Here is a 20,434-nt window from a genome sequence, read left to right as displayed (position 1 = left end):
TTACAACAGTATATTAACAAATATATTAAAGATACTCGTTAATAGGACCTTAAATAAAATAAGATAAAAGTTATCCGATGGTATAAAGACATTGATTTAGGATATATATTTTAAAAAATTTCTTGAGAAAACATAGTTAGGTCATCTTGAACTTGAACCAGATATATCACTCATGAAGTAAATCATCACACTTATAATCCAACCAATTGGGTAACTAATTTTTTTTTTTTTTGTTATTATATTTTTTGATATTAAAACTTTCTTAAAATGATCGATTATCAAATGTTCTCAGTGTAGACGTTAATCGGACACGATAAATAAAATAAATAAAAGGAAAGAGAGAGCTTGGCACTTAGATTGTTTAAGACAGTCAAAGCGCGAATTCTAACAACTATGAAGACTTTTCTATTCACTCTATAAAAGAATTATGAACAAAGTCACCATTTTAGACCAAAAAAAACCGTTTCTCTCTCTTTCTCTCATTTTCAACTTTCAAGTCTTTCCCACCGTTAACGCGTAGTCTTCAAGTTCCAAAACGACACAGCATCGAACTTTCTCTCTCTATCTTTGTTTTCCTGAGATTTTCTCGCAAATTTTCTCGCTGCCTCATTTTCCGGCATTTTCACGAGCAGAATTCCAAGGTAACTAAACTAACTTAACTGTTTTTTTTTTTTTGAATTTCAAACTTTTTTGAATTTTATTTTATTTTCGTGTGCTGGAACTGTGAATTTCCTTTTCTGTTTATTGTTTGATTAAATATTTTTCCTTTTTTTTTTTGGCTTTTGCTTTTCCTTTTATGTTTTTTTGAAGTACGGTGAGTTCGGATCTGTTTGGTTGCCGAGAAAATTTGGAGTAAACTTGAACTCTGGTTTTTGGTGTTGAAATGAAGTTGATCAGTTGAATCATGCTTAAATTAGTAAAGTTGTTTAGTTTAGAGCAGAACAAAACTTTTTTTTTTTTTAATCTGTTATTTTCTCTCATTTTCTCAGTAACCAGTCAGGGCAGTATAAGATAATTTTGAGCTATTGAATAATTAGAGATTTATTTTTATTTTATTTTATATTTTTTCGGTTTTCTTTGGCTGAGTCAATGGTGGCATTAACCTGCAATGGCAGTCAAGTAATTTTGGGAAAAAGATTAGGTTTTGAATGAGTAAACAAGGGGTTAGTGTAAAATAATCAAAATAGCCTGATTAAAATCGAATATTTTAACACTAATTTTGAATGAAGTTAGGATTTCAATTTGATAAATTATATTTTTTGAATAGTGGTTGAAAGAAATAGTGTGGTCCCATTTGCTTCTTAGTTTAGTATAGGTGATTCTAAGATGGTTTCCTAGTAATATATGTATAATTTTGTCTCTAACTACGAGTTCTTCTAGTTTAATTCAACGAGTCTTCACTAATATAATATTGGGCTAACCTTAGTGTATGTATTATATTGTTTTTGAACGAGGGAAGTAATTGCCATCTCCATTTTTAAGCATTTGGTGATGGTGAAGAGCTCAGGAAGGTGTTGACTCATATTTTTATAGGTGTGATTTGTTAATAATAATATATATTTGCATACCCATAGAGACAAGCCCATATATTTACAAACACGCGTACACAGCACAAATAGATTGTTTTTATTTACAAAAACGTCCTTCATGAATTTGAGAGAAAATGTTCCACTGTGGGGGTGGCTCGAGAACATTAATTGAGTCAATGGTCAAATTGGGATTTATAGCGGAATGAAATTGGTGCAAAACCCAATTGAGCTTATTGTGGAAACTTATCTCAACAAAGGGTAATGTTCAAACTTTTTTTATTTAGTTCCACATTATGTTTTTGCTTCATTAAAACTGTTTTCATTATGTGATTGTAATGCATGGAGGTTCACCACATTTTCATATTTTGGGCAAAATTAGGAGCAGATGTTCAGTTAGTTAACCTGTTGCTTACATGGTTTTAGATGCAAATATGTATATGTACTTTGTTTAGTTAATTTTGTTTGCAAACTTATAGACTGACTGTTTTGAATATAGGTTCAGTGTTGAGTGTCTCATGACAGAGGCTTTATGAGTAACTTTGGTAGTAGATTTTTCATACTCAAGAGCAATCAATTTCAGGCAAGAAGAACATTCTTGCATAACCTGACAGTTGACGTCCGATGAGAACAGACTGAGAATGAGAAGATCTGAAGCATGCACTTCTGAGAAGTGAAAATCCTTCCATGTATGCCTCTATTGATCTGGTTATTTATTACTGAAGGGCTTTATTTTATATGTTAAAACATAATTTGTTTCTAATGCGTATGATGATCACCAACTGGTGGTCTTTTGGTTTCTCTATGCTCAGTTACCATGGAGATCAGGTTCAAAACTTTTGATGCCCTGTCAATCAGTAGAATGAAGAAATGGTTTGGTGTTGTTTTAGTTGCATCAGTGTTTATGCTGCTGGTTCTGAGATATGGCATCACGAAAAATACTATCGGGCAAAATTTTTTGACAACTCCAATCTTCAATACCACTGGCATCAATCCTCTTGAATGGCTTGATCCCGGAGTTCCACCTGCAGCTCAAAATCCAGAGAATGCTTCTAAAGTGGTATCTGCTGATATCATAGTCTTAAGTCTCTTTGCTAAGAGGAATATATCCAATGAAGAGCAAAATTCCCTTCAAACATGGAACCATTTGAAAGACTTGATTAATCATGCTCAGGGTCTACCTAATGCAGTAGATGCTATTAAAGAAGCTGGAGGAGCATGGAATATACTTGTGGATTCAGTTGACAAGCAAAGACTTCAGAATGAAAGTTCACATGGGAGAGCAAAAGAGAAACAATGTCCCCATTTTCTTAATAAAATGAATGCCACGGACCTTAATAGTACCGGTTATAAGTTGAGGGTTCCTTGTGGCCTGACTCAGGGTTCTGCCATTACAATTATAGGAATTCCAAATGGTTTTCTTGGTAATTTCCGTATTGACTTAACTGGTGAACCACTTCCAGGGGAGCCTGATCCACCCAACATCTTGCATTACAATGTAAGACTTCATGGTGATAAGATAACCGAGAACCCTGTAATTGTCCAAAACACCTGGACTATAGCTCATGATTGGGGTGAAGAGGAGCGTTGTCCATCTCCTGCTCCTGAAAAAATTAAGAAAGGTACAGATACCTTTCCCATATTTTTCTACTTATTGAGTACTTAATTTAAAATTTATTTATTTTTAATTGATTTCATGTTTTAGTTCGTATAAAGTGCGCGTTCAACCTCCATGTGACACTCTTACATTCAAAAAGAAAATGTTATCCCCATGGCCAACTGAGCAGAACTTTTACATGCATAAAATTTTGAGTAGTGCCCATTTTGGACTCTTAGTTCAATAATGAAGCTTTAGCCTAGGAGTTGTAGCTCAAATGTACTTCCTCCTCCATCCCCCCCACCCCCACCCCCCCATAAAAAAGGGGTGGAGAGTGAGATCGGAGAATCAAAACCCATTGGATGCATGTGTAATATATCCAAAAAAAAACTGAAGTTTGCAATATGGTAATCTTGAAAGCAATATGTGTTAGAAAAGACTGGTGCCTTTGTTGCCTTCAAACACATGTTCACTACATTGGTCAATTTATTGTTCTGTATCGAGGCGTGAAGCTCTATTGTGCTACACAATCTGTCTTAGCAGCTGGCCATAGGCATCTATACCATTTATACAGCTTTTGTTATAGTAATGCTTGTCTTGTTCTCAACTTCTTAGAATGTTATAATCTGAAATCATATTCAAATTCCTTTTTTTGTTCTTTTATGTTTACTTCTTTGCGATCTATTTAACATCACATGGTTTATTAGTCATTTAAATTGTATAATATCTCTAATAGTTGCTAATGCCAGTGGATGAGTTGGACCAATGCAACAAGATGGTGGGAAAAGATGATAACCAAGGATCTAAGGCTAGAAAATATTTTCCTTTTAAGCAAAGTTATCCATTTGTTGCAACGCTTAGAGTGGGATCAGAGGGGATCCAGATGACAGTTGATGGAAAGCACATTACATCCTTTGCTTTCCGTGAAGTAATCTTCTTATCTTCTTCTTTTATTTTCTTTTCTTTTTTTTTTTTTAACATTCTCACTCCAGTTGCATCTAGAAATCTGTGGATAAATTCATTTTCCTTTCCATATATTCATTGTCTTGGCTGGTTATCTTTTCAGACATTGGAGCCATGGCTTGTAAGCGAAATAAAAATTTCAGGAGATTTAAAGTTAATATCTGTCCTTGCAAGTGGTTTACCCACATCAGAGGATTCTGAGCATATAATCGATTTAGAATCACTCAAATCATCTCCTCTCTCTCCTCGAAAACCATTGGATCTCTTCATTGGTGTTTTCTCAAATGCGAACAATTTTAAGCGTAGGATGGCTGTTCGAAGGACATGGATGCAGTATCCTGCAGTGCGGTCAGGGACAGTTGCAGTTCGATTTTTTGTTGGTTTGGTAAGTTTCACATGTGAAATTTTGTGATCAGTATGACATTTTTTTAGGTGATGGGTCTTCTACATGCTTGGTGATTTCAAACTACAAAAAATGATTTGTTCATCTTAAGGATGATCCTGCCTTAAATAGGTCCTGATCTTTGGTTTAAGACCACAAGCATATTGCAAATAATTCTAGCACTGAGATGAGTTAGATGCCTCAGGCATGTAACTTAGGAAACATTAGATTGCCATTGTTGCATGTTGCATTGAAAATTTAATCTGATTATTTCTCTCTTCCTCTCTTCTAGCTTTGAATTCTTTTACAACAAAACAAAATTTTAAGCCTATTGCTTGGATTGCAGCATAAAAACCAAATAGTGAATGAGGAACTCTGGAATGAGGCACAGACATATGGAGACATACAGTTGATGCCTTTTGTTGACTACTACAGTCTTATCACCTGGAAGACTTTAGCGATTTGCATATTTGGTGTAAGTTCTTATCTTTTCCTTAAAATGAGGAGAATCCATTGTTTGCCTCACTGACCTAATATCTTCAACAGACGGAGGTTGTTTCTGCAAAGTTTGTTATGAAGACAGATGATGATGCATTCGTTCGTGTGGATGAAGTGCTCGCTTCTCTTAACAGGATTAATGTGAATCATGCATTGCTTTATGGGCTCATAAATTCAGACTCCAGACCGCATCGAAATCCTGATAGCAAGTGGTATATCAGCCCTGAGGTAACTCTAAATTCTGGAAAACACGTTTCATTCAGCAATTTTCCTCAGTGTTTACTTTGCATATCGTTCTTGTTGGATATAAATAACTTGGTGTTTTAGTTCCATTACCTTGATCTAAAAATAATTACCAATCTTGTTTGTTTATGGTAATTTACTATTTGAAATACACAATCAGATTTGTTTCGGAATTTAAGATTTAACTTTCAGACTGATATTCATGCCTCTTTCTTCTCACTTTTTTCTTACCTCCATTGTCTGTGCTCTACTGTAGGAATGGCGCGAGGAAACTTACCCACCTTGGGCGCATGGTCCTGGTTATGTCGTGTCACATGACATTTCAAAGGCAATCTACAAGAAATATAAGGAAGGAAATCTAAAGGTATTATAAGCAATTCACATTTTGAAGAACCTTTTTTTAAGAGTAATTTTGTGAAAGTAATAGAGAGTCGTAAAAAAAAATGGAGTCTACAGTTATATTCCACACATTTCCACACCGCATGGTTTAAACATTAACGTCTCAATCTGACAAAATGAATGCTATATGACAGATGTTTAAGCTAGAAGATGTGGCAATGGGAATATGGATTGCAGATTTGGCGAAGGGGGGTTTGAAAGTTCGGTATGAGAAAGAAGGGAGGGTCTATAACGAGGGGTGCAAGGATGGTTATGTTGTTGCTCATTACCAAGGTCCCAGAGAGTTGCTCTGTTTGTGGCAGAAACTTCAAGAAGGAAATCGTGCTATGTGCTGTGGTGATCGATAAACATATTAGTTTCACTGGAGCTTTTTCAGGCTACAGGATACTTGGCAAGAAGAGTAAAAATCTTGGTAACGAGACTTCAAAAAAATTTAACTGACCAGGATTGTGATATAGACCAAAAAGAAGAAGAAATTTCTCTCTTTTTCTTTCTAATTAAAGGGAGCAAGGGAATTTTTTGTGAGGGAGACGAGAGAGGGGCTTAGCATTGTTGTATAAGTAGGAATTCTTAATTAGTAATTAGTATAGTTCAGAGTTTTAAGATATGCTACGTACGCATTTTTCATGACTTGGAAGGATCTGTATTACATGTAGAGAGATAGACAGCAGTACCTTGTATAGAGTCCACTCTGTAATAGGATATCACAAATACTACCTATAATGTTGCTCCAATTTTTTGTATAATTAATACCAAGTTCCTTAAACCTTAATCATTGTATGATGAATCACTTCAAAGAGACAAGTTTGTACATGTTATTATTTTTCCCCGACCTGCCTACCAAATTGATCGGCAGGACAACCATTTCCTTCAAAATGATTTGGATCAGAAAGTTAATTGAAGCCCTATCAGATGGGATGATATACACTTACAACTAGAATCATTTCAGCAGAAATAATTTTAAGTAAATCAACAATCTTGGGAATAAGTGGTATGAAGTATCCAGGCTAGTCTATAAGACAAAGGTGCGCTCTAGGGAAAAGCATTTAAGAACAAATTTGTGTTTAGTGTTACACTTAAATACATCTACAATGATGTATTAAACTCCTGTTTGGGAATTTGCAAAAACTGCATAAGAAAAAAATTCTCTCTCACTCTTACACACGCGCACACACACACACACACAGCTTCAACTGGTTAGAGAATTTAATTTACTTCCATCAGTTCCCTTCGATTAATATAATTTTTTTTTTAAAATTCAATTTCTGAATTAAGTAATAAGATTATTATAATCTAAGTGTTTGCTAGAGCATTAAGTCGCAGGAAAGCAATGATAACACACACACACACCCATCATCATCATTATCATCATACAAGAACAATAGTTCCATTATATAGTTTTGCAATAACCCTCAATACCTCATTGATTATTACAGCCTATCATCCACAAATAACTAATAACAGTAAATTCATTTTCTCCAAATTGAGCAGTGAATTTAATAGAAAGACACAAAATTGAGTTAAAGGCCATATATTCATCCACAAATAATTCAAATTTGATAATCCAATGCTAATCTGAGGAATATGACTATATAAATCAAACCCCAAACACATTCTAGCCACAATGTGTGTAAACAAATGAGACATGTAAGTTTGGTTAAACTTACTTATACTCTGCATGGAAAGGACATGAAAGAACATAATCCAAGAACAACAGAAGACTCTAATTGTAGTGCAAGAGCATTCACTAGAGCCACACCGTGCAATTCTTGAAAAATTTTAAGCACTCTGAACTGAGTTAAGACACTTGACAAATGACTTACAATACCACCTTACCCTGAAAAATGCCCATTATATAAATCCCAAAACATGTGCTGAAAATTTAGAAACACTACGAACGGTCATTTAGGAATTTTATTCAAACATGATATGCATAAATGTCAATAAACAGAATCGTCCAATAATTTGATATGAAATATCAAGTCTAATCAAATTTAACACATAATCCCCCTTCACTTCAAACATTATACAATGACGATAATTACAATTTACGACAAATTTCGATTGTTTCAAATTTTGTCTAATGACAAAAACATTACATTCATACTGAATCAAAACATAGTAATCTTTGAACAATTCTAGCAAACCAGTAATACTAATACTAATCATAATCAAGCAGACATGCATCCAATGCCGTATCGAGTATTTGGAAACACCAAGAACAGTCCACTACAAATAATCCCAATCATCAAAGGGAAACTCTCCATGACTTCATCCATGTCCTTGACATGACCAGGGAAAAGACAGTCCGTGACACGATGATCCGAGAAAGCAATAGCCACGAAAACCATCACAGACATGATTGCATGGACGAAATCAGTGAACGCAACTTTGTACCTATCATCCTTAGGAACCTCAACACCAAGCCCTGACTTAAACAAAGCCAAACCTTTAGTTGTCACAAAGCCATAGTAAGTTTTCCCATCAGGGCCTTTGAAACTGTCAGTGAAGTGAAAGAAAAAGCAAGAGAGTGCGCATATGACTAAAAGGACATGAATCATGATTGTGCTAACATTGGAGCATAAACCATTGCCAGACACAGAAGGAAGAACCATCTCAAACGTGAGAAGAGTCCCAGTTGGAAGAAAGTTCACAAGCATTGATGTTTTTGAGATTGTTTTTTGGACCCCTTTGGCCACTGCTCTTCTTTTTCGGCCATGTTGAAGAGGGTCAGTGGATTCTGAAGATGGGTCTTTGGTTGTGTGTTCAACCGGTTCAGTGGTGTAGATTTTGATTCCAATGTCTTCAGGTTTTGGCTCCATTGTTGAGTTTTTTTTGGTGTGTAACAAAGCCAAAAAAAATTGAGACACAGATGAGTATGGAGTGAGAGAGAGCAGTGAGCGTAAATGTGTGTGTTTATGGGGTTTGGGGGGGTCGGTTTTTGTAGTTTTTTTTAACGTTGTTTGTAACGGTTAGTTAACTGTCTCTCAAAGGTTGCCGTTCACACATTTTCACGAAATACACTGTTTCCACTGTAGAGTTGTTAAAATCTTATCCATTTCATAAAAAATGATTGAAGCATTTATCAAATTTTTTTTTTTAAAAAAAAAAGAGAGATTGAAGGTAAAAAAAAAAAAAAATGAAAGAAGGAAGAAGCAAAATTAAGAAGAGAGTTTTTTTTTTTTTTTTTTTCAATAATAATTACGAAGAGGATTGAAGCAAAACCCAAGAAATAATGTGCTTGCGAGCAGGGATCTTGAAAGGTATAAATGAGTGTTGTAATTTTAGGGATCTTGATTTGATTTTTTTTTTTTTTTTTTTTTTTTCACTATAAACCTTTTTATTTATGGGAGAAGTTAACGAGAGCCCTAAGGATATTGATTTAAAAAATAATTTTAGAAATTTTTTTTGGGAAAAGAAAAAAGTAATTAATTTTTTTATGATTTTTTATATTTCCCAAGAAAGTAATGTTAAAAACTTTCCTAAAATAGTTTATTAACAATTGTCATAAGGACACTGATAAACAAAATTCTTTATTTATTTTGAAAATATAATTGTTAGTGCCCTAGTAGAGACACTAACTCCTACGTCACACACTTGTATAACATCTTTCTCATTGACATGTGGTTCCCTTATGTGGAAAAGATGGTATCTCCTGTGCTAGGCTTATACAACATTTCTCTCACTGACACATGAATCTTACATGTTAGTAAGAAAAATGTTATATAAGTTCGTTGCCCAAGCATATGAAATTTCTCCTAGTGGAGTACTCAAATATAATTTGATGGACAATATTAAATATGTCAATATACTTTTATATATCCTTATTTTGGGGGTCTTAAATCACTTTCAATTAGATAATATGATTTGCTTCTAAAAAAAATAAAAAGATAATATGATTTTTATTTTATTTTATAATTTAATAGTTTTTTTTTTTTTTGAGAAACTATAATTTAATAGTTGGAAGAGAAAAGATTGGAACTCTAAACCTTTCAATTGAAAACAATAGTAAATACCAGTTCAACTGCAAAACTATTTTCATAATAATGATTTTTTTGGAAGTATAAAAAAGGGAACTAAAAGTTCTATTTCCCAAATATTAGATTTCATGTAACCCCATCAATAAACTAAACATTCATCTTTACTGCCTCTATCACCCCCTCCTTGGTGAAGTCTGTTAGGTTCTAAAGTGTAGGACTTTATGTATTTAGAACTCTAATTTGTATTGTTGGCAAACCATGATCAAAACAATGTGTTTAGAAGTGTTTAAAGCTAGCTCAAAGTTGTAAGTCAATGAAAAGTTGGAATCAAGTGTAAAGCAGAAAGCACTGTGGCTTTCGGCCTGGCTCGATTGATCGAAGCTTAGGCTCGACCGATCGAAACTCGGGCAGATCGCTTTTCTGCAGAATTTTCCAACTCGGCCCTAGTTGTTTTAAAACGTTTTTAGAGTTTCTTATTTGTCCTAAGTATAAAAGGCAAACCCTAACCACGTTTTAGTGTTGCTCATATTGCAGTTTGTGTAAATCTCTTGTGAGATCTAGAGGAGTTTTCCTTTACACAAACTTAAGGTTTTCAAGGAGGAGATATTCTCTACACCTTGATGATCAAAACAGTTGCTGCCATTAAAGTTTAAAGAATACACAAGCGGGGGTGCTTGTAGCTGGTGGGAATCCAAGAAAGAAGGAGTCCGTGGATTCGGAGCTTGCACGTGGTCGTGTCAGTAAGTTCTACTGGTTGGTAGCATTAGGAAGTCAAGCGGGGGTGCTTGTAAGTCCTTTTGTATAAACTTCGATTCTTTCAGATAGTGGATTCAGGTTTACCTTGAGAATAACTAGGTCAAATCCTCCCCAGGTTTTTACCGATTTGGTTTCCTGTGTGATCATATCTTGTGTTATTTATTTTCCGCTGCTTTGCATGATATGATTGTTTTATTGTGATAACCTAGACTTGTTTAATTGGACTAAGTAACAACTTGGCTAATTACTTAGGTTTAATCAATTGTTTAAGGGGTCTAAAAACTAACAAAGTCAATACAACTCTTTTAGCCTTGAAACTTTCTATCCAACACAATTTTACTTATGTTCAATTTGAAGGAAATTTCATTGACAATAATAGAAGCTCTCCAAAATACGGCTTTTGCTACCTCTACACCAGATTTTCTTCCTATTTTGAATATTTAAGATCTCCCTTGCTGGGATTTTAGTTTTGTACCTCGGAACCTGGATTTTTTGGCCCATAATGTTGCTTCTTGGGCATCCTTTTGTAATTGGGATGGGCCTTTAACCATCTCTAACCTCCCTGTTGGTTTGCTGCCCAGATGGTAGAGATGGTTTAGGGCCCCCTCTTTCTTCTTAATGCAAGTATTCTTAGGTTGCGTTTGGATTGGGCGTTTTTTGCCCAATCCGCGTTTGCGTTTTTCTATTTTTTTTTTTTTTTTTTTTTTTTTTTTTTTTTTTCACGCGATTTTCCCACAAGCGGCTACTGTTCATGCACTGTTCAATGAACAGTAGCCGCAAACTTTGACTTTTCAAATTTTTTTGGACCAATCACAGCACATCGTGTACTGTTCACGGACCCACAAATTTCACTTTTCAGCAACTTTTTCATTAAAAATGGGTCCCACGATACTATTCACACATTTAAAAATTATTTCGCTACAGTGTTTTTCAGTTTTCAGTTTCAGTTTTCAGTTTTCAGCGGTATCCAAACGCACCCTTAATTACTAAACACCCCCCACCCCCAATCCAAAGGAAAAAAAGGAAAGACCTTCACCAAGAATGTTGATAACAGTTATATTCTTGTTTTCTGAACCAGCCAGAGTATATATGGCAGGGAAATTTTAGGGGTAGCATTTTCGCTATTGGTAAAAGAATTTGAATGTTCTCTTTGCCTATTAACAAGAGGGGATAGTATTAACTTCCACAAATGCCAAGTATAAACGTAAGACTGTCCTTTTCTTTTTTGGCTATTTTGTAGGATAAATCAGAGAGCATAACATTCAATTTATCCCTCAATTAAAACATCCACGTCCAAGAAAAAAAATCAGCTTTGAATAGAAGGCAAAATTCTGTTTTGCCAATTGATGACACAAGTAAAGGCACTATATATATATATATATATATATATATATACACATATATATACTAGCCTCATCACACGCACTCCGCAAGTGCGATAAGGCTCTTTTTTTATTTTGAGTTTAATGTAATTTTTTAATTTGAATTTATCATTGTTAGTGAGATTATGCAGAAATGAATTTTTAAGAAATTAAAATTTAGAATTTGAAATGAAGTAAACTATTAGATTTAGTGTGTGCTAATTTTTAGGGAAAAAAAAAGTTCATTTGGTAGTTTTTTTTTTTGTTTTTGAATTTTGTTGAATTACAATTTTGACTTCATTTTTTATTTTTTAAGAATAAAGATTATCTACTTAGATTAGGGGTATTTTTGACATTTTCCGAAATCATAATTAACTTTCTGAATCCTTTTAATATATAGAGATAAAAGAACCACGTGTAACAGTTTGAACATCCTAGCTAGCAAGAAGTTAACCGAGTTCTTTATTGCAGAGCTCTAGTTACAAAAATTATCAAGTGCTCAATTTGATGTAGATACAAATCTATCGTGGCAAGAACCCATGACGAGAAATTGCTATCTCAAATGCTTGCATTCTTTCCCCACAAGCAAAACCATTGCGATCATAAGATGATATTTCATTTATGTTTAGATCATTACAAGCTTTGACAAGCTCCTCACCAACAAGCTTAGCAGCTTCCTGATATAATCAAGAGTCAAAACAGAACAAAATCAAGACAATAAGGCATTACAATACGAACCAATAAGGGGAGTTTTTTTTCTTGGGGTGGGGGATTGCATTTAATAATTTGAAAGGAATAATGGAATTGCAACTGCACAATCAAATAGATGTCTATGATGACAGTGGTTAAGATCTCTCCACAAATATGTACATTTATTATTTTAATAATTTTGATAAGAGCCTCTAACTGAAGATGGAATACTTACTGTGGTGGTACAAGAGGGATTCTGACGAATAGATTTCTGCAAAGTGCTTCCATAAAACAAACACTTCTTATTTTTATCATCTACCAGCATAGCATACAACTGCTTATCTGAACAGAATACCGAAAGCCTTGGACTCGTAGGTGTGCCATTAAACTGGTCAAGAATTACACAAATTATGGTTTTGATAGATTAGTTGACTCATACTACCAAGACATAAAATAATTGTGTGACATGAACGTATACTTAGTGCCATATAACCAAAGAAATCCAGCACAGCAGCATCATCTAGACTCATATTCTATTATTATATCTTGTTATGGTTCTGTGTTTTTTTTTTTTTTTTGGGTATATAGGTATGTTCTTCTAAGAGGTAAGCCCAATAAAAACTTTATTGACGCCCAAAGAATGAAAGAAGATTATCTCATAGATTTTGTGACGAGGACTTGTACATGAAAAGGAAGTTTATGGAATTACGTCATGGCTTTTTGTAGTCTAAGAATAAACCCTGAATGTTATTTACGGACATAAGACAAATTTATGAGGGCTATACATCCAAGACATTGAGGTAGAGAGCCTCTGACTTGAAGAACCTGAAAACAATAGTTCAGTCTACTACAATACTATCCCCTCCTGATTAAGTTGGAAGAGAAAAATATGTATATATCTCCAAAGAGTACACGAATCTACTTCGAGAAAACCTAATCTAGTTTAAACTACAAACAGCTTCCTCAACTTCAAAATAGGGCAGCCCACTATAAAGTACAAATAATAAGCATGACACCAAAAAATAAAATGCCCTATGCATTACATTAGCAAATTATTTTAAAAATAAAGAGAAGTCATACCTTCTTTTGCATCCTTATATTTCTGATTTTTGCACTTTCTTTTCTTGCTCTTGCTCTTGCTCTCACTTCAACAACCAATGGCCTCACAGAGAAACCTATGAAAAGCCCAGCATTTAACTCAATCAAGAGTCATAAAGGGAACAAAGTTGGCAGAGTGATTTTTTTTTGATAAATACAAAGTTGGCATTGTGATATAGTTATATGCTAACTGGTCCTATATATGCAGCACCTCACGTTTACCTATCACTATGTGTACTGCATGCATCTCCAACTCTGTGCACAAAATTGGAAAGAATACATTCTAACCACAAGTTCCCCTATGTGTAAAGAAATGAAAATTGATAGTTTTCTTACCCTTACTTCTACTCTGCATGGGAAGGAAGTTAAATGGTTTTGAAGAGATCCCAAACATAGCTGAAGACTTGAATTGCAGTGCAGGAGCATTCACCAGAGCCATTCTGTGCATTTCTTGAAAATTTTAAAGCACACCCAGAACTGAGTAAGACGCTTTAGCAATGACTTACAAGACCACCTTACCTTGCAAAATGGCCACTACATAATACCTGAAACATGCGTTAAAACTTCAGAAACACAAAGACTAGTCGTTCAGGAATTTTATCAAACAAGTTATGTGCAGATGTCAGCAAACAGTTTATGCTCAAAATCAAGTACTATATATCTAAGGTCAAAGAAAGTAAGAGTTAAATCAGCTATTTGGATTTTTTAAAAGCTAGCATTTTGGCCTTTTCTTCTTCTGGGTTTTCCACAAAAAATGAGATTGACTATGATGGCCAAGAAAAAATAAGAGAAGAATACAATGGATTCACTGGTCCTTTGTACACGCACCTTAGCTAGAATAAAGTAGATATCTTGCCTTGTCACTAGTGGAGACTAAGGGGTTCCCATCCCATCAAGGCATCAACAAACCCACCAAACCCAACAAAAGGGGTTCCATTTTTCTACAATATAGCACATGCAAACTTATTGAAACCCCCTCAGTGCATAGCAACATGTCATCAACTTATCCAAGAAGTACTCAAATATACTTATTGATTAATTATTCAGCAATATATATATATATATATATATATATATATATATACTTATTGATTGATTCACTTGAGTTGGAAACACTCTTTTACTTGATGGAAGGGTCCCCAATTTACTTTACAGTTCCAATGCTTCCACCATCCCAAAAGCCAAAAGTAACAGCATAATTACTTGTGAAAAAAGATAAGTCTATTAAACAAATGATTAGAGCTAAGAATAAAAGCATCCAAGAGTCTTACCATTTGTAACTGTGTGTTTCATAATTCATCATTACTTATTGATAACAAGTTAAAAGAAGATGAAAAATTAACGGTATAAAACTCATGAGAAGGGGTTTAATGGTTGACTTTTGTCCTCCTCGGCATAAGTGCTTGGACTTAAGTTGCCATTAACATTTGGGGTCATGAGACTACATGAAGAGAATTTACTTTGAAATGACTAACCTTACTAACTTGCCTTTTAAAAAAAAAAAATAAAATCTTTATTATGTTTTTAATAATAAAAAAAACCATATATTTAAAAGGCAACCACAAATTCATAATTAATAAATACATTTTCCTTCACAAATACGTTCACAATTATTGACATTGAAGTGTAATAGGTGCACACAAAAAAGTGCTTTTAAGAATGGAACAATGTATTAATGATATTGTTTCAATCACAAGTTATTACCTTAATAAGTATGAAAAAAAGATTATAAAAAATTGTATCCCCAACCTTGCCCATCCAAAATTTCAACGCTATGAGGATTCACAAATGATTTTTAAAATTATTTTATAAAGAAAAATGAGCTATTAAATTTGTTCTAAGCATATCAATAAGTTTAGAAATACGATAAATTTACAGAATAGCTAAAATGATAAGTTATGATCCTTGCCCATCCAAAATTTCAACGCTATGAGGATTCACAAATGATTTTTAAAATTATTTTATAAAGAAAAATGAGCTATTAAATTTGTTCTAAGCATATCAATAAGTTTAGAAATACGATAAATTTACAGAATAGCTAAAATGATAAGTTATGATTGGTATTAAATATAAATGATATTAAAAATAGTTTCATGTGATATAGCACTGAGAGCTCAATTAGTGTAAAAACACTAATGCTTGTTTAGACCCCCAATTTTAAATTACGGCTTAATTGTTTTTACTTTAACTTATCTAAGTGCAAAATAAGAGTAAAACATACGCAATAAACCGGTAATACTACTTTAAGCCATAAGCAAGTACAATAAGCAATAAATGTAAAGTTTAAAGAATAGGGAAGAGAAATGCAAATACAAGATAATACCAAAATGTGTTATTGAAAAGGAAATCGAAGTACTTAGCGAAAAACTTCTTCATAGCCCTCCAAGTCGAAATCAATCCACTAGTAAATAAGTTGGAGTACACAAATATCAAAAAGACCTTTCAAGCTTAATCTACCCAATGTACTTGAGCTCTATAAGCTCCTACTACCAAAAGATTTTTTGAGGTCTTGTCTTCACTAGCTTTTCAGATCCTGTAATTTCGCTCGATTGCATCTACCACTCAGTGGCTTCTTCCAATACTTCCCAAAGGTACCAAAACTTCTCTCAACACTTAGGATGGGTGAGGTAAGTGGCTAAAAACTTCTCAAGGATGTATAGATGGAGAGGTGGGAGTAGATTGAAACTTTAAAAAAATGATGTAAAGGATTATGGATAAAACAATCTCTAACTCTCAAGTATTTGACTAAGGTTTTTCTCTCAAAAGTTTCTTTAGAAAATACTCATTCTTTACATTTCGTGGATAATAAGGGTTTATATAGTGTTAGTAAAGAATAAGAAAAGTTACACTCCAAAAAGCAACATGTAGTGGGTTTCGCGGGTCACCAGTGACTTGGCCTATGCGGGTCACGAGTTTAGTTGCGAAAACCACTTCTTCACAGATTTTTCACCAAACTCTCACGCACAGCCCTTACATTAAATCTCACAAAAATACAGGGAAATAATTGAACAAAATTACAATAAAATTTGATACGAAATTAAAACCAACATAAAACATAGTTGTAAATCACAACTTTACGAGCACTAATCACAATCTATGAAAATACTCATTGTATTTTCCTGAAAAAAAGGGAAAAAAAAAAACTCATTGTTGGTATGTTGCTATAAATTAAGGGGGTGTTTGGTATACCATTTCGAACAATCATTTTCAGTTTTTAAACAACATTATACATATTTTTACAAACTTTTTCATCCGTACGTATTTTCACACATATTTTTAAATAACAAAACACATATTTTTAAGTGCATATACAAATTACCTTCCAAGATTCAACGCTCAAATTCAGGATTCTCATTGGCAGTCTACACTACAGAGATACTAGGGTATGCCCATCAGTATATGATCACACCCATAAATATCCCCTCTACCCTACTTGGAAAGTGCTACTACTTTGCATTGAAGATTAATGAAGATGATAATCATGAATTGAAAAAATTAATTGAATAAAAAAAATAAAAAACATTGAACTACAACTACAAGTCTCTCTCTAAGTCTCTGTCCGTCTCACACGTACAGTGCTCACATTCCAGATCCTTCCACAATCTTCCAGTGGGCGCACACCCATTCTCTTCAACCTTATAATCTCCTCAAATCCCACTTCCTACATCTTCATTATCTCTCTCTCTCTCTCAATCCATAAAGCTTTCAACTTTTTGTATTCTGTGTGCTCTGAATCCCAGAAAATTTTAAACTTTTTGTGTTTTGTGTTGTGAATCCCAGAAAGCACTATACTTTTTTGAGCGTGTGTGTGTGTGTGTTTGTGTTGTGAATCCAATGGCTTCTGAACCTGAGGTGTCAGAGAATGAACCGATGTTTGAGAGGCTAGTGAGAAATAGAGACCTCTCTCTGTTGCTGCCTTTCATCTTTGGCTTCACCACTCCAAGAAGAGACCCTGAACCACAGCAACAAGAACACCCAGATCAAGAAACTGAGAATAGAGATAGAGCCAGAAGCCCAAATGACAGAATCATCCTCATAGACCCTTTTACGCAAGGCATGGTAGTGATTGAAGGAAACACAGCATCAAGCTTGGATTCACTGATACATGAGCTGGGTACCAAGGATGGTCAGCCGCCAGCATCAAAGGCTTCAATAGAGGCCTTACCAGATGTGGAGGTGAGTGTAGATGATAGTGAGGAGTGTGTGATTTGCTTGGAGGAGTGGGAGCTTTGTGGTGGGGTGGTCAAAGAAATGCCTTGTAAGCATAAATTCCATGCAAGTTGTATAGAGAAGTGGTTGGGGATTCATGGATCTTGCCCGGTTTGCAGGTACAAGATGCCTGTTGATGAGGACGAGGTGGGCAAGAAGAGGGTTGAGAGAGAGATCTGGGTTAGTTTTTCTTTCAATAGTGGTAGGAGAAATAGGCCTGACTCTGATCAAACTCCCTCAAGTGATCCCAATGACTCTTCCTCAAGTCCTACTAGACCTGAACCTGATCATGAAATGGAGGTCTAGACAAAATTTTGTAAATTTTTTCTTTTTGAGAAAAAAAATAAAATGTATATCAAAAAGAATTTGACTTTGATTATGTTTTTCTTGTGAGGAATAAATAGATTGTATATTTTTTCTTTTATTTAATTGAAGTTGGGATCCTAAGGTATGGACAAAGTGACAAACACTAAGCAACTTCATACAAGATATAACATAAGGCATATTGTTCACATAGGTGACCTTGGCTAGAGGGGGACAAAAATTTATAGAGTTAAATTGATTACAAGAACTGAAATATTTTATTTCAATATTTGTTTTCACATTCTTACTTTTAGTCAGCTGATACATACTGAATCAGAATTTCTTATGGCCTTTGTTGCTGGGTATTAAATGGACCAGCATCTGATTTTTCTTTGAGAATCTTGATCCCTTGGTATCTTCCTAACATTAAGAGAGTGGCCATTGGATTTGTGCCTGGTGATTCCAGGAAGGTTGAGCCATCCACTACTCTCAATCCCTCGACCCCATACACCTTGTAATCCTTGTCCACAACTGATCCAACTGTACAACCACCATGGTAGTGATAAAAGGTCCTCACATTTTTCTTGCAAGATTTTCTCAGCTCATCTTCACTAGACATGAGCTCGCTTTTGTGTTCCACCCCCACAAACATAGCAATTGATTGAGACCTTGCAACTCTTTCAAGCAGTTGACTCATCTTTACACATTCATCCATGTCCTTTTCCTTTGCTAGATAGTTGAACTGCACTGATGGATTTTCCCTGGGGTCTGTGCTATTCAATTCAAGCTTTCCTTTTGATGCTGGGAATGCAAGTTTGGCAGCAACTGTCATTCTTGTTGCATTCAAGCTTACAGGTACGATTCCTGCTTCAACTATGAACTTGAAGTTATCTGCTATACCAACAACTTGGGGTGTGTCTGGTAGCTGATTTTTTGGCTTATTGTCCACTAAGAGGGCAATGCCAGGGTTGTCTTGCATTCTTTGTCCAACACCCTCTAAGTCAAGCACAATTGGGATATTGAACTCCCTGAGGTGTGCTTGAGGTCCAAGGCCACTTAACAATAAAATTTGGGGGCTGCCTAAAGCCCCTGCTGATAATATCACCTCTCCCCAAGAACTGGAACATTCAGGTTGGTTGAGATATACTTCATGAGTTTGATCAGGGCTACCATTGCTCTTGATAAACCTTATACCCCAAGCTCTACTCTCATTCCTGTTTTCTGCATCATTTCAAGACAAATGTGAGGTTAATAAGAACTAGATGTTCCAAAAGAAAATGCTGAACCAAAAGTTTTTAGTCAATACAAAAGATGACTGTAAGAACTTTACAGCATCATATTACTATTAAGAACTTTACTATAAGCTTTCTTGCTTACCATTATAGAAGATGACATTCTTTACTGTTGCATTCAAAAGAACTGTGATATTTTCTGGATTTCCTGCCTCCAAAAGATCAGCTGAGGTGTGTCTCATTCCATTTTCATCAAAAACAGTTGCACCCACCTTTGTTCCCTCGATATGTTCCAAACTAAAACCATTGTAAGGTAGAATTCCTGCTTCAAGAAGGCCAAATTCTGCAACAATCTGCCACTGGGTCAACTCAGGTTTAGAGACAATTCTAGATTCCACCCATTCATAAGCATCCTTAACAAGTTCCTTCTCCAACCCGACTTTTTGAATAAAATACTCACTTGCTCTACTATAGAACCCAAAATTTATAGCTGATGAACCTCCAAGAACTCTTCCTCTTTGATTCATGACTCCATCCTTGGAGACGAAGCTTTGTGCAACTGATGTGTATTCATCAGTTTTGATCAATGCAAACCCGTAGTACCTTTTATCCAATACTAAGGGGTTTCCATATGGTGAGCCACCTCGTTCTACCAATAGCACCGAGAATTTCTCAGACAACGTTGCAGCTAGAGCGCAGCCAGCAGTGCCTCCCCCAACAACAATGTAATTGAAAGATTTACCTGAAACTTCTTCGACATCTGAAGTCATGTAGGGGAGTCTGTTTCCTACAGTGAATAAGAATGAGGTCAATGCTCAACTCAGTCAACTAGAATGAGTTGTGCTTATAAAAAAAAAGGCTAATTAATGGGAAGTTCATACCTTGAGGCAGTGAAGAAGAAGCTAAACAAAAGTTAATTAGTAAGAGCAAAGATGCAATGAGAAGCACATGGCCATGAATGGTTTGTGAAAGCTCCATACTGTTTCCACATCACTGGCTTGAGGAGTATAAGGAGGGCAATATTTATTGACCTCGTGGGCAGGCTTCATAATTATCGAGTCTTAGACTTAGTGGCATAAATTGATTACAGCTCCTTTATGTTCATTTATATTTAAGCATACGCGTGGTTTGGTCAATGATTCTGTATTTGTTGGTTGGATAACTAATGATTTTGCTGTTATGATGATTTCTAAGCCA

The 20,434-nt window shown here is 34.8% G+C and overlaps 5 protein-coding genes across 10 annotated transcripts; 2 read left to right on the top strand and 3 right to left on the bottom strand.

Moving 5' to 3' along the window:
* The first annotated feature begins 343 nt into the window (after positions 1 to 343).
* On the top strand, positions 344 to 6,426 carry LOC115978736 (beta-1,3-galactosyltransferase GALT1). Of its 2 annotated transcripts, none has more exons than XM_031100594.1 (9): positions 344 to 641; positions 2,026 to 2,215; positions 2,339 to 3,148; positions 3,873 to 4,051; positions 4,190 to 4,471; positions 4,815 to 4,943; positions 5,015 to 5,194; positions 5,466 to 5,573; positions 5,743 to 6,426. In XM_031100594.1, the coding sequence occupies exons 3-9, from the start codon at positions 2,344 to 2,346 to the stop codon at positions 5,953 to 5,955; spliced, it is 1,896 nt and encodes a 631-aa protein (XP_030956454.1). In that variant the 5' UTR covers positions 344 to 641; positions 2,026 to 2,215; positions 2,339 to 2,343; the 3' UTR covers positions 5,956 to 6,426. The 2 variants fall into 2 exon arrangements, with proteins under 2 accessions (XP_030956454.1, XP_030956455.1); XM_031100595.1 differs by having other exon boundaries at positions 386 to 641; positions 2,110 to 2,215.
* Positions 6,427 to 7,779: 1,353 nt separating this feature from the next.
* On the bottom strand, positions 7,780 to 8,430 carry LOC115981336 (protein DMP9-like). Its single transcript, XM_031103487.1, has one exon. The coding sequence runs from the start codon at positions 8,428 to 8,430 to the stop codon at positions 7,780 to 7,782; it is 651 nt and encodes a 216-aa protein (XP_030959347.1).
* A 3,667-nt stretch (positions 8,431 to 12,097) lies between these two features.
* On the bottom strand, positions 12,098 to 14,782 carry LOC115979525 (50S ribosomal protein L18). 5 transcript variants are annotated; one of them, XM_031101580.1, is made up of 6 exons: positions 14,765 to 14,782; positions 14,013 to 14,038; positions 13,830 to 13,933; positions 13,476 to 13,570; positions 12,631 to 12,783; positions 12,098 to 12,382 (listed from the first exon to the last, which is right to left on the bottom strand). In XM_031101580.1, the coding sequence occupies exons 1-6, from the start codon at positions 14,765 to 14,767 to the stop codon at positions 12,227 to 12,229; spliced, it is 537 nt and encodes a 178-aa protein (XP_030957440.1). In that variant the 5' UTR covers positions 14,768 to 14,782; the 3' UTR covers positions 12,098 to 12,226. The 5 variants fall into 5 exon arrangements, with proteins under 5 accessions (XP_030957440.1, XP_030957442.1, XP_030957441.1 ...); XM_031101582.1 differs by lacking the exon at positions 14,765 to 14,782 and adding an exon at positions 14,322 to 14,503; XM_031101581.1 differs by lacking the exon at positions 14,765 to 14,782 and adding an exon at positions 14,322 to 14,502 and having other exon boundaries at positions 13,830 to 14,038.
* Positions 14,783 to 17,047: 2,265 nt separating this feature from the next.
* LOC115978734 (E3 ubiquitin-protein ligase MPSR1) lies at positions 17,048 to 18,131 on the top strand. Its single transcript, XM_031100593.1, has one exon. It carries the CDS (start codon positions 17,328 to 17,330, stop codon positions 18,006 to 18,008), a length of 681 nt encoding a protein of 226 aa, XP_030956453.1. The 5' UTR covers positions 17,048 to 17,327; the 3' UTR covers positions 18,009 to 18,131.
* Positions 18,132 to 18,214: 83 nt separating this feature from the next.
* LOC115978733 ((R)-mandelonitrile lyase-like) lies at positions 18,215 to 20,258 on the bottom strand. Its single transcript, XM_031100592.1, has 3 exons — positions 20,119 to 20,258; positions 19,383 to 20,024; positions 18,215 to 19,226 (listed from the first exon to the last, which is right to left on the bottom strand). The coding sequence occupies exons 1-3, from the start codon at positions 20,213 to 20,215 to the stop codon at positions 18,349 to 18,351; spliced, it is 1,617 nt and encodes a 538-aa protein (XP_030956452.1). The 5' UTR covers positions 20,216 to 20,258; the 3' UTR covers positions 18,215 to 18,348.
* Positions 20,259 to 20,434: the final 176 nt, after the last annotated feature.

This window comes from Quercus lobata, chromosome 3, assembly GCF_001633185.2.
Source record: "Quercus lobata isolate SW786 chromosome 3, ValleyOak3.0 Primary Assembly, whole genome shotgun sequence".
In the NCBI taxonomy this organism is placed as follows: domain Eukaryota; kingdom Viridiplantae; phylum Streptophyta; class Magnoliopsida; order Fagales; family Fagaceae; genus Quercus; species Quercus lobata.
The sequence above is the reverse complement of the archived record's forward strand: the minus strand, read 5'-3'. Positions and strand labels throughout refer to the sequence as shown.